At 36.2% G+C, this 14,119-nt stretch overlaps 1 protein-coding gene across 1 annotated transcript in view; it reads right to left on the bottom strand.

The window, feature by feature from the left end:
• Ttc6 (tetratricopeptide repeat domain 6) overlaps positions 1-14,119 on the bottom strand; it is a 155,862-nt gene that overhangs the window by 21,564 nt on the left and 120,179 nt on the right. The window contains exons 17-23 of the mRNA XM_027419632.2: positions 13,017-13,167; positions 10,577-10,659; positions 8,603-8,679; positions 8,052-8,212; positions 3,049-3,183; positions 2,051-2,200; positions 898-1,038 (exon numbers count right to left, since the gene is read on the bottom strand). Coding sequence (XP_027275433.1) covers positions 898-1,038; positions 2,051-2,200; positions 3,049-3,183; positions 8,052-8,212; positions 8,603-8,679; positions 10,577-10,659; positions 13,017-13,167 — 898 coding nt within the window. The remainder of the gene's footprint in view (positions 1-897; positions 1,039-2,050; positions 2,201-3,048; positions 3,184-8,051; positions 8,213-8,602; positions 8,680-10,576; positions 10,660-13,016; positions 13,168-14,119) is intronic.

Consider the following 14,119-nt stretch of genomic DNA (forward strand, 5'->3'; position numbering starts at 1 on the left):
TTAAGAGCACTGGGCTCCTACTCCTAAGGACCCAGGTTCAATTCCCAGAACCTATAGCTCATAACTGTCTGTAACTCCAGTTTCAGGAGGTCCAGCACCCTGAAACTAGTTTCAACAGTCACTGCACAACCACGGTGCACAAACATACATGCAGGCAAACACTCATAAATATAAAATAAAAATAAAATCCCAAAAAAATAATTTAAGCACATACTACACCAGTGTTGCTATATGGCTTAGAGAAACTGATACTGGATATAAAAGGCACGCAATCTACAGTCCTATGGTGAACACTGAAGGGATGACTTACAGCCACCTACCATTCATGCTGCTGTAACACATAGCCACAACATTTTCTATTCACATTCACTCTCTTGTCCCCTTCCATTCTCCTATGACACTTTATGTCATCATTTCTGAACATAGTGATTTTTGTGAAATTGCTATATAATGCAAGGACTCACCTTTGCTTCAAGACACTACAGCAAAGCATTCCATACAAAATAGTAAGGAAGAAAAGTCAAAAAATATAATCAGGGAGAAAGGATCATTCCATACAGCATCAGATATCACAGTCTTTTGCCCAGGAATTTGTATTTAGAGAACTCAAGCAATGATTTTGTTCTCATTACATATAAATGCATTATTTAAAATGAATAGTGAAATGCATGCACATTCCAAATGTCCAACAATCAAGCAATTAAATATAAATTATGGTGGTATATTATGTATCATATATAGTCAAAGATTAAGTCCAAAAGCCAGGGATGGCCACAATTATATATATAGAACAATCTCAAGTCATATATCTGAAGAAATGTAGGAAATGAGTGCCCAGTTAACAAGAAGAGGAGCCTTAGCTCCAAAGTCTTAGTAAACCTGGCAGGAATGGCTTACCCTGTTGTAGTATTTCAGAACTCCCCTGCAGATGTAGGCACGCACACTCTCAGGATAAAGTCTGATGGCCTCATTACAATTCAGAATTGCTTTGGAGTATCTGCCCTTTAAACCATAATAGGCAACTCGGCTTAAATATGCCTTTTCAGAGAAGGAGAAAAACCGAGATAGATGTTTTAGTAAAATCATCAGTTCTACCAGACAGAATATATGGAGCTTAAAACAATTCTATGCTACCTAAAGACAATATTAAAATATAGTTTTTTTCCATTTCTTTTCACTAAAAAATTTAAACATATAGCTAATTGAAATAATTTAACAGGGATCATATTTATGGCTAGTACTTGGATTCAGTAATCATTAGTGTGTAGCCTACTGTGTGTAGCCATTTTTTCCCTAAACTACTTGAAAGACAAGTTGTGTACACTACAGTTCTTCAACCCATTTCCTTTAGTATGAGTCTCCAGTGAAAAAAAGACATCACCCTACATAACCACACAGATGCTATTTATCTAGTATGGTTATTAATGATTCTGTAAAATTATCTAGTATTTAGTCAACTCAAATTTAATACACAAAAAAGATCAAGACCCAGTCAAATTTCATCTACTAATTTTTTTGTTGTCCCTTACATGTATTAGGAAGCAAAATCCATTGATATAAAAGCAAGATATTAATAAAATTTATAGCATTTAAATTAAAATTACTAACAACTAAGCTAATGTAGTTGAAATATTTACATATATTGCAATTTTCAAAATATTTATACAAATGTAAGATCTATGTCAAAAGTAATACTCTTGTTCTGAAGAAAAATACAAAAAATATGGGTTGTTAAAATATAGTTAATTGGCATCAGATATGATAACAAATTGCATCTCTAAACTGGAGAGGTAAAAGTAAAAGTACCAAGAGTTCAAGGGTACTCTCTGCTACATAGTGAGTTCAAAGTCATTCTGTGCTCCATAACATGCTGTCTCCAAAAAAAAAAAAAAAAAAAAAAAAAGAAGGAGAAAAAGGGAGGAGTGGAAGAGGAGAAGGAGGGAAGGGAAGAGAAAGAACTGCCTTTTATTATCAAGTATATATAAACTATTTAATATCTTCACCAAAACTATCATATGCTCCAAATAACTGATGTTATTTATTAAAATACCTGGTAATGTCCGGGATTGAGTGTAATTGCCTGATTAAAATCCAGAATTGAGCTATCTTTGTTGAGTTTTACTTTACAAAGTCCCCGCTGATAAAAGGCTTCTGCAAAATCAGGATTTGCATTCACAGCTTTTGTAAAGGAGTCATGAGCCTGGAAGAATATAATGAAGCACATACCACTTAGTGACAGAACACATGAATTCAGAAGATTAATAAAGTATAGACCCGTTATGGAAAACCTTCACTGGAGGGTTCTTTTGGGGAGAGGGGCTATTTAAAATGCATTCTCCCAAAAACCTTTGTGGAATAAACAAGCATAATCCTCAGAAATAAGTCAGACTTATTATAATTAAAGGTCCCCTTACTTCCAGATAAACATCCACATAATCCATGTTGTTAGATAACAGGACTTTGAGGTTTAATTTAAATCATTATTCTTTGGATTTCATTAATTCAAAGAAACCACAGACAGTGGCATTCATTTCTCCTTTATGGTCCAAGAACTACAGTGAAACATAGTTGTTCAGCTTCAGGATAAAAGGGTGCCACAATTTTCCAAAGTATCTAGTGGTCCTAACCAATTTAAATCTGATTTGAATTCTTCAGTTATCAATAAGGAAAGTCAAGGAATGGTCTAATCGTTATCCATTTAGTTGGAAGAACATTAAAATACTCAATTTAACTACTTACTATTTAATAAATCAAGTTAGTATGATGATAGTATTTTGCTACAATAATTTCCTACAGTTAGATGTATTATTTGGTGAGAAACACATATTAGCTTTAAAATACTATTAGCAAATTAGTATAAAATAAAATATTTAATTTAAAACAATTCATGGGAATTATGGGTGCAGACTGCCTGTTATGAGCCAAGCTTTAAAAGAAATCTTGGTCAGTTGACTTCTGGCATTATTGTAGGTAGCCTTCAGAAACAGAACTGATGCAAGCAACCAGTTTGAAGTCACAAATAATCTCTGCTTCTAAGCACACAGATACCATTAGTAAGCTGCCTTCCTCCATGTAACAAAGACCCAGGTTATACAGACACTCTGATGAAATATTAATGGCATCCTGTCCTTTTCTAGAACTCGTAAGCATTTCCAAAGTCTTCTTAAATGTTCTCACAGCTTCCTAGAGGGATAAGAACAAAGAGATGAGGGAGTATTTTTACTGGTTATTTGTTCAACATCACAATCTTAAATGTACAGTGAACTCAGAGCTCACAGCAGCTCGGCTCTCACATCACACAACTGCATACATATCTGATAGTGTCACAAATACAACTGGAGGACCCTGTCCCAGAGGATGAACCCAGCAAGTTCCACCCAGGAGCCACCCTATACACCAGGTCTCAAGCAGGCTTGCATCCATGGAGTTTTGTAGCTAGAACTTGAGACTTAAACTCATGGTCCATTTACTAATAATTACCTAGTTATTACCCTAAATGACATGCTCGAAAGTTAGTAGGTAATAGAAGCATTGATGATACCCGATACAATTTCAATAACCCCCTTTTCTGTCTGTTTTACTCTTAGTGGGATTCAACTAGTTCTAGAAAACAACTTGCACCAAAAGTTACCCACATAAACTTAATAAAAAATAGTTGAAACCATTAATGATAAAGAAGTGTAATTTCCCAGATGTCATTTACCAGTTAACAGATCATCATATGCATCTAAAAACAGATATCAAGTTTAAACACATTTGCTGTCGTTCTGTTTTCTAAACTGTAGTAAACTGTGTAGCAGCCACGGGACTTAACTTGAACAAGCTGTATTCATGCTCCTCTTTAGCATTTCCTCCAGGCTCACAAGCCATCTCAACATCCAACCTTCCATTCTCAGCACATGACCTTCCACGGGAAAACCAAATTACCTTCTCTGTGTCATTCCTTTATACTATTCCGTGTACCAATATCGCAACCATGTTCACCCTTTTCTCTCCTATCATCGGGTGCTTCCTTATCAGCTCCTTTTAGAGCTTGACCCTTGACCTGTCTCTCTCTGCCTTGTTTCCTCACTGCTTTGGCCCTCTAGCTCTCCACTGTCTCTCCCTGAGCCCATTCCAGTCTTCCACACCACTTCAGTGAAAACAAGCACAACTTAGCTTTCTTCTTTCTTTGCCCATCTCAGGGGGATCTTGGAGTAAAGGCTTATGGAGAAGCCATATTGGTATCCTGAAAACAGTACCATGGGTGTTGTGGATAAAAATCTGAAAGACTTCAACACTATTGCTCCAAACAAAGATAATGACCATGAAATAAAGAAATAAATGGTACTTGAGAGATATTGAGACGATGAAGCTAAGAGAACAGCACCTCTGATTGAGTGAGTTGTCTGAAAGTTCACAGGTCAAAAAATTCCATGGCTCATTTGGAATTGCTTTGGTCCTACAGAAGGGCAAACATGATACCAGTTGATCTGCCTCCTGGACACTTGAATAGGAGAAGTAGCTTTCCAGCTCATTTTTGTTCCTTGAAGAATTCATCGGCTTCCTCTCCAGGATTAGGAGCACTGACTTTTTGGTAACTCTCTATGTTATGGCATGCTCTATAGCCACAGAGGACTCACTCCTGCAATTCCCTATGCCCAAAGTACAAAGCAACACACAGACTCTTCCTTCCATCTCCATCTCTATCTGAGTGTCTCTGTCTCTCTCTATCTAGCTCAATTTCCATCTCTGTCTCTATATCACTAAATCTTTATCTCTGTTTCTGTATTTCTAGCTCGCTCTCTCTCTCTCACTATCTCTTTCTCTTTATCTCTGTTATCTCTCTCTATCTCTATTTCTATATCTTTCTGTCTCTATCACTATCTCTATCTCTTTATCTCTGTCTATCATATCTCTGTCTCTATCTCTACACCTAACACTGTCTCTGTCTATCTATCTATAAATCTCACTACTTTCACACTAGTTTCTTGAGGTTTTCTTGAGAACTTTGAAGACCTTTCACGTATTCTACAGGCATTCATTCCTCCATTAGACAAAGCCACACCCACTCAGTTTTAAATGAGAGTCCTGCTCTACTTTGGCTCCTTCTGGGGTCTCTAAAGAAAAAAAAAAAACCCCATAAAAGTCTACAGTCCTCTGATTTGGTTATGATACAAGCCATATCCTTAAATACCTTCCAATATATACCTTACTTCACTGCTGAGTTTAGGGATACTGCCACATTTTTTTAGGTTTTGTTACTGTAACAATATAGTTTCAGATGCTAAGATTTGTATTCTTTTCCTATTGCTGAAAAACAAACTGACTTTAAAGATTGTTTTCATGGTGAGATGTCTGTGCATAGCTTAACTAAGCCTTCTGTTCTAAGATCCACAGGCCACAGAGGTACCAGTTAGGTGGTATTCCCATCTAATGGCTCAGACAGGGAAGTATCTTTTTCCAAGGCCATTGGGCTGTTGAAAATTTTCTATTTCCCTATCACTATATGGCAGAGAGAACTGACTGTTGGTTGGAGTTCCCTGAGGTTCTATAGACCATAGCAGTTCTGTACCATGGACCCTTTCAGCAGTCAGTTACTAACCTGCAGTCTTTGCTTTGCCAAGGCTAGCAGGGGAATCTCTCTTAGTCTTCTACTCAAAAACACTATATAATGCAACATAATTATGGACAGCATGACATCTCATCACTTTTGCTGTCATCTAATAGTCAGAGCAATGACAGGTTCCACTTACACTATGGTCACAAAATGGCACAGTTTGTATGTAGGGCATGTAATATATCTGCCACGAGAAGCTAGACACCAGATCATAACAAGTGTCAAGTGAGGAAGTGAAGACTATAACCATCAAATAGAAGGAATGTGCCATATGGTAAACTTTACAGCTGTCTCTCAATAAACTCTATTTCTCTTTATTTCCTAGTCCCTATTCAATTAAACCAATGCTGGATTTAGAGGTGGATTTGGCTTTCCTCCTCTAAAATCCAAGCACATTATTTAACTAAGCTTTAGTGTTTCTGTGTTGTATCAAGAAGCCAATTGATGTAATACAGAATAAAAGAAGAATTTGGGGACTGTCTTTGTCTTTTCTTGGATCTTTCTCTCAAGGTGTACACCCTTTCATAATTGTTATGCTCTCATGGTTGCATTCCCTAGCATGTGTACATACACAAGCAAACATTTCTCTGCTAACTGTTTATGTTTGAGTCCCACACAGCCAATGAAGACCTGCCTGACAGCAATCCCTGGACACCCTGGAAAGAAAATGGGCCACACCTCCTCGACTGCACTGGATCCAACTTGCTCCATTTCAACTGACACTCCGGCCAGAGGTTCGGGTACTGACTTCTATCAAGTTGAGGATTTCAAGCGAGATCTTCAATCAAGAGAATCCCATCTAACACGGACTGGATACTAACATTTTCTTTCTACAGGACCCCACATGACTATCATCGTCCCATTTCAGCAGGAAGTAACTTGGAGAATGCTACGCCCCCTTTCCCCATTGTTGTCACTTAGGATAGTGTATATACCTAGTTAGGAATAGCTTCCTATTGTTTATGGTTCGGTTTGGAAGGAGGTGTTCAGGCTTGGACACCTCTTTCAGATGACTTTAGGGTTTAGTTAAAATAGATAGTTAGGAGGTGACATAAGTTTTAATCCTCTTTTAGACTAAAAGGGGAATTGTAGGGGAAGCTGTAGCCACGCCTTCTTAGGGCTGGCTACAGGAGTACCTGAGCAGGCTTGTGAGGGTGTAGTCAGAGTGAGTAGGGGGACTGCATTTCGGTTTTGGTTTCTCTTTTTGCTTCTTGCTGTACAGACTACCACCGGCTGGCTGGTTCGCTCTGTAAGTAAGGCTTTTCCCTATTAAATACCCTTATATTTCTACCTGACTCCATATTGGTAATTTCCTACTATAACAATTGACATAGAAAATTATCAAGATTTGACACTTTTAGTGATAAGGAAAAAAATGGTCATTAACTGGAGAAGTCACAAAGTGGCAAAAAACTGAGGTGTAATTTTAAAATGACAAGTGTTGGAAGACATATCATGATTAGCCTGATTTAAAATTGTGCAGTGTATACTTAAACCAAAATATTACATGGTGCCCTACTAATATGTATATATCTTATATTTTATGTATGTTAAAATGAATTTTAAATTGCAATAATTATCTTTTTGAAGCTTTTCATAGAAAAAGTCCAACTTGAAATTTTCTAAGAAAATATAGGACAGGGAAGAACTTCTTTGAAAAATTAATCACCTGAAAGTAACACTTACAGTAGATACACCCGAACACACTCAGAATGCCTGCTCATCAAATGTAAATACCCACTAACACACTGAGGATATCTGCTCATCAAATGTAGATACACCCAAACACACTAAGGATATCTTCTCATCAAGTGTAGATACATGCAAACACAATGAGGAACACTGAGGATGTCTGCTCATCAAAAGGCACAGTAGAAGAAGCCACAAATGATGTGATGATCCACAGCACTCAGGCAAGGATAGTTACAGAGAACCAATTTTTTAAAATACATAAAAAAGTAAGGAGAGAAACAAAAATAAGTGTAGAGAACTAACAGAACAGAAAGCACAAGTGACTGGCAAACATTGAATGATGCTCATCCTGACACTCCAGTTCAGAGGCATGGGTGGACCACAGTGAGATTGCCAAAGAGAAAGCCTGGCAATGCCTTTCCTGGTCAGCAAAGTGGGTACAATAACCTTTGCACAGCATTACAGGACAGTGTTGCAGGCCAACAATCCACTCCCAGAAATATATCCTGAAACAGGACAGGTACAATAATATTTTCAGCAGTTCTATTTTAACAGAATGTTTAAAAGGAAATCCCATATTTTGCTTCATAGAAAATCAATATATAGCATAATAAATTCAGATACACTTACTAGGATAAATGAATAGTTCATATATAAATTCTATCATCTCATTTTGTAAAAATATTTAAATGTCATCCGTATGCATACTGTGTGAATTCAATTACTAAGTTTAATAAACATCAATCAGCAGATTTTTCACCTTGATTTTCTTGGCCTTCATTTGGGCTTTTGCTAAGAGTGCAAAAGTAGAGATCTCTGGTTTACTAGCTGTGACCACTTCCAAGATTTGAATAGCCTTGTCATGGTTTTCACAAAATAAGTAAATGAGCGCTTTCTGTATTGGTGTCAGCTCAATGAGACCTGAAAGCAAAGGAAAGCTTATCAGGACCCCTGCCATGTAGCATTTTAAGGGAGTTGCATAGTATCATATTATTTTTGCAACATAAAATGACAAATCAACACCATACCAAACCTTCTATTGTCATAAAACAAAAGGTTATTACAATTACAAACCAACAAAAAAAAGTAAAATCATAAGCCTGGTATATCGTCTAGTGTGTGCTCTCACAAAACTGTCCAAACTATGAATCACTATACAAGCTGATTATGTAAAAGTTAAGTCTGAAGTTTCAAAATCTTTGTCTTTCATGTGAATCTTCAAGCTATCAATAACAATACATAGGTATTAAAAATAGCAAAAAATGGAGAAATATTTCTTTAACATTTTTATTTTGAATTAGTTGCATTTACCTTTGTTCATTTCTGCCATTTGATGAATAGTGAGCTTTGCAAGATCATAACACTTCATCATAAGAAGGTACTGTCCCCTATAAGAAATGACAGCTTTTATTCCAAGGAGAGAATAGTTAATTATACTATGGACTTAAAAAACTTTTATTAGACTTGTTCTTTGACAGTTCCATACATGTATACTGTTCATTCTGATACTATGACCCCACCCTTTCCTCATCTCCCTCTACCCCTATGTTACACCTCCCTTCTTCCTAATGTCCCCATCTCACTCAGTCTTTCTCTGTTTTGTTGTTGTTGTTGTGAGACTCACTGAGTTTATCCAGCATCCTCCACATTACCATGGGTTTAAAACTCATTTAAATATGGGCTTTTTGATTGGGTACACAACTGAAACAAATGATTGCCTGTCCCCCAGAATCCATCGGGAGACAATTTAGCTAAACAGGGTAAAATGGGCCCTTTAAATGCCTCTAGATCACGATGGACTGTTGACTTCCCAGTCTTGTGTGAGTTTACTGCAGGTAGCCACAGCTAACTGTGAGGCTGTGGCTGAAATGGCTGTGCCATGTCCAGAAGATAGCATGTTACAGCCCTTCTCCCTATCTTCCAGATCTCAGAGTCTTTCCACCTAGCTCTTCCATGATAATGCCTGAGCCTTAGAGGGAGGGGGTGGTGTGAATATCCAGTTCAGTGTTAAGCACTCATTCATCAAAATAAGTACTCGAAAGAAAAGTTAATAATGTTACTTAACTCTTTTAATTATAAAACTTTCAGGTGTAGATTAGAAGAAAGGACATATGGTAGGTAGGATTTTAGCTGGGGGATAGTAGGGGAGGAAGGGAGGGAGAAGGGAACTGGGATTGTCATGTAATTCAATCTTTTTTGTAATTCAAATACATAAAAAATAAAAACTAAGAAAAAAACTAGTAAGAGAAAATATATATATATATATATATATATATATATATATATATATATATATATATATCCCAAAAAATATAAAATAAAACTTTCACCCATTTATATAAGTATACATAAAATCAGTCTTAAAATTACAGAGTTGTTTGTTTGGTTTTGACTTTTGTTATTTTGAACAGGAACTCTCTATGTAGTGCTGACTGTCCTGGAACTTGCTATACAGACTAAGCTGGCCTTGAACTCTGAGAGATCCCACCTTTCTCTGCCTCTCTCTCTTTCTTCCTCTCTGCATCTCTCTTTTGCCCTTCTCTGCCTCTCTTTGCTCTCTCTCTCTCTCTCTCTCTCTCTCTCTCTCTCTCTCTCTCTCTCTCTCTGCCTCTCTGTCTTTGTCTCCAAGTGCTGGGATTAAAGGCATATACCACCATGCCTGGTAAAATCAAACAGTTTTTAAAGTCCAAAAAAACAAATTAACATGGAGTTATGATGAAAGAAACAATTTAGGAAATGTGATACTAAAATCAAGATCACAGAACAGAAAGGGAAGAATTATTTTTCTATAATTTCTGAACACAAAATAATCTTTATCAGAAAATATGTCCCATTGCATTTCCCCAGACCTATTAATCTGGAGACATTATATTTGGGGTAATAATATCTTACAAGTCTCTATAGCAAATTCTATTAAATCTGAAATACAATTGTGAGTGTCACTTTTTTCACTGAATTGGCAGGAGGTTCTATGTAGTGCTGTGGATACAAACAGAACCAATGCTGTAAAGGTATTTCTTTACTCTGACAGAATATGTGCTATCTACATAGAAAGGTCATCTAGAGCCTCACTCTCAGAAACTGTACTTTAGTGTAAGAGTACAGCAAAAGGAATGATATGGTTATCTTAACATTTAATTAAAAACAAGAAATAAATGTGGAGAGGTAGACGTTGTTTGGAGGTTAGATGTGAGATAAGGAGAGTGGAAAAATAAATAGTGGGAGTCCAAGAGTTTGCTAAGATGTCAATTTATCCCAAGAATAATTCAATTTCTGTGCTCATACCTCATTATATATAACTGGATTTCATCTGGGTGGAGGTGAATAGCACGAGATAATTCACATACTGCCCTTTTGAATTTGTGCTGCTGTTGAACAATAAACAGAATGATAAATAGCCCCTCCACAATTTCTTGCAGAATTTTTATATAAACTTATCCAAATATACAAGTATATTTTTCCTTTATGCTTATTTTTAGTTGTTTCTTTTATTTTTTGAGATTATAATATAATTATAACATTTCCCCTCTCCTTTCTACCCTCCAAATGCTCCCATATATCAAATTCATAGACTCTTTTTTCACTGGTGTTGTTACGTGTGTGTGTGTGTGTGTGTGTGTGTGTGTGTGTGTGTGTGTGTGTAAATACAAAAAGTGTACAGCTTTCTTAACTCACCAAAGCAAATATAATACACAAACTCAAAAAAGAAGTCTTATGAGGCAACATCTTGGTTTTTTAATTATTTATCTTCAACTTTAAAGAATGGTTACAAATATCCATTCACAGATCATTTTACACTCATTCATGTGATATACTGTAGTATGCATAGGGTACAGGAATTCTGTTATAGTCATGGTCCATTATCCAATTAAATAGGACATTTGGCTTAAGCGCTGAGTTCACATTCAATTAGCCAGACTAGATCAATGAGTCCTTGGAGGACCAAGGAAGAAAGTGGCCCCAAGAATGCGTGGGGCCAGAAGGGGTGACCCGCTTTTCAGAGACAGAAGGCAGGCAGGTGCATTCCAGCCATGGCAATTGTCTTGAGTTCTAATCTGTTTCTAATCTTGTCTTCAAGTTTTATAATGAATAAATGGCAAAAGTAAAACCTTCATGTGTATGTTTCTCTTTGACATGACTTTTCAAGGTTTCTCCTTCAACCTTCTAACACCTGTTACACCAAATTTCACATAGTTAATAAACTAGCATACAAAAGGTAACTTAAAAAGTAAATTCCACTTTAAAAATAAGGTGGAGAAACAGACTTGAAACAAAATGTATCAGTGAATGTGAATGGATAAAACAAAATCTAAGAACAGTGTAAGAAAAGGGCCATTTGGGACTCATATAGAAAGTAAACACTAACCCTATCCTTATTAATGGCCACGGAACCATAATATAAATTTCCACACATTCAAAGACAAAAATAAACACCACTGAAAACATTGCCAATGGAGCACTACACAAACCCAGAAAAATTAACCCAAACAATGGAGAACTGCCATAAATAGGTGGTAGGGTCCTGCTAAAAGAATACCAGAAACAATTTATACATGGAAATAAAGGGAACTGAAATAGCACAAACTATTTGAAGAAAAGGATGGGTAGAATTAAGGGGAAATCCAAAGACACAGAATTTGTTTACATGAACTTGAGAATTTCTGTGGAACTTCTTAAGCTGCCCTTGTTCCAACTTCACAATTAATGAACTAGTAGCATGGTCACATTGACATACCTGGTTGTACCTACTATCCATCTTGGTATCATTTACTTTCTCAGTGCTGTGATCTAATACTTAAGAGGAATTTGGTTTGAAAACATAACAGTCAGTCATGGTGGAAAACACCCAGCAGCAGGCTACCCGGTAATGAGAGCTTAAGGTTGGGATACCTCTCAACTCAACAGGCCAGAAAGTGGGGGTGGGATATAGAACACAAAGAGCTATGTAGTGATGCACTTCCTCTAGGGAGGTTTCATCTCCTTAACATTCTACAGTGTCCTAAAACAGCACCACCACTGGGGAACCAAACATACAAGTTTATGGGAGAAATTTTACATTTAAACCACAGCATTCCATCCTCAGCTCCACACACCTGGTACCATGTCATAATACAAAAGGCATTTAGTCTGACACCAAAATTCCTGACTGTCTTACATTTCCAATAATATTCAAAAGTCAAAAGTTCAAAATCTCCTCTGAAACCCAAGAAAATCTGTTAATTGAAAATGCTGTGGTCATGGTGTCTTTTCAAAACAATAGAAACCTTAAGACACCATTCTATATACAGACCCAATTCTATGAACCTACACACTTACCAGTACATACAATATACATACATACATACATACATACAGCAACAGATTCTAAAAGATTAACAGTAGCTTTCCTGAGAAAATAAAACTACAGGTAACTTTGAAGCTACTGACTTTCAGAAACTTCCCATCATTTATTCTTATTTGTATGAAATACATTAACTACAATAGCTGTATGTTGTTTTGTAACAAAAATATAACACATGTGCTAGAGATATTATAAAAATGAGAATGGACACCTTGTAAGAAGGTAACAGTTAACTTTATCTGCTTAATGGCTATTGCTTATAAATCCATAAGCTTCTATGGTTAGCTGAAAAAAATATTACATTCATATATTATAAGTTACACTGGATAAATATCCAAACAATTAAAGTACTTTTTAAATTCAAGATCCTCATGTCTTAAATACCTTATAATAGGTTTCTGCTCTACAAATATAGCTTTGAATATATAAAGGGTCAATTCTGATTGCCTCAGAAAATCGCGTAAAGGCTTCAGTGTAATTATCCAGGTGTAGTAGATATATGAGGCCAATATTTATATAAGCCAAAGTAGCAGTTCTAAAAAAATAACAATAAAGCAAATTTTTGAGAAACTTAAATTTCATTCCATTGTTCTTCAATTATTAAAAAGTTAATGAAATACATGAGTCAATTGCAATCTGATATTCTTAAAATTTTAGCTTTTCAATATCAAATAAATGCTGTTTTCTCTCTTATAGTCAAGTGGTTGTTAGTGTGGGGATGACCTTACACTTACTCTGTTCAGTGCTTCCTCAAGACAAGGAAAATACATATTACAGAATGCATACTGAGCCCATTCACATGGAAGCCCTGACTGCTGGACAGCAAGGGTCCTTCTACCCACCTGCTACTTTGTATCCCAAATGTCACTCTGCCTCCCTAATCCCAAAGAAAGCCACTGTGGTCCTCAGAGGCCTATGCTGCTACTCCTCAAGCTCAAAGTTTTTACTCCATAGCTGTCTGCTGGGCAGCACAGGAAGAGCATAACTTTTTTAACTCTTTCTGAAAACTTTCATGTTTTTCTTTGATCTTTCAGGTTATAATATAATCACATCATTTCTCCCTTCCCTTTCCTCCCTCCAAACCCTCCCATATGCTCCTCCTTGCTCTCTTTCATGGCCTCTTTCTTCATTAATTGTTATTATCTACATACATGTATATTATCTGCATATATGAATATATATCATATATGGTCCTGAAAATAACTTTCTCAATCTATATAAAGTTTTGTGTATGTATATTTTCAAGGCTGATCATTTGGTATTGGATAGTTAGTGGGGTGATTTCTCCCATTCTCAGCATTCCTTAGTTGTCTGTAACAACTTCCATTTTAGTGAGTGATTCATTAGGAAGAACGAGAATTATTCAATTAAAATATATTTTTAAGTTAGCTTTTTGGCTTGTCTAACTTTCAATTTGTGCCTCTTCCTTATCTTGTTGGCTAAATGGTATTGGATTTTCTTTTGCTTTACTAAACAAAATGAAGTCA

The sequence above is a fragment of the Cricetulus griseus genome, chromosome 5 (genome assembly GCF_003668045.3).
Source record: "Cricetulus griseus strain 17A/GY chromosome 5, alternate assembly CriGri-PICRH-1.0, whole genome shotgun sequence".
In the NCBI taxonomy this organism is placed as follows: Eukaryota; Metazoa; Chordata; class Mammalia; order Rodentia; family Cricetidae; genus Cricetulus; species Cricetulus griseus.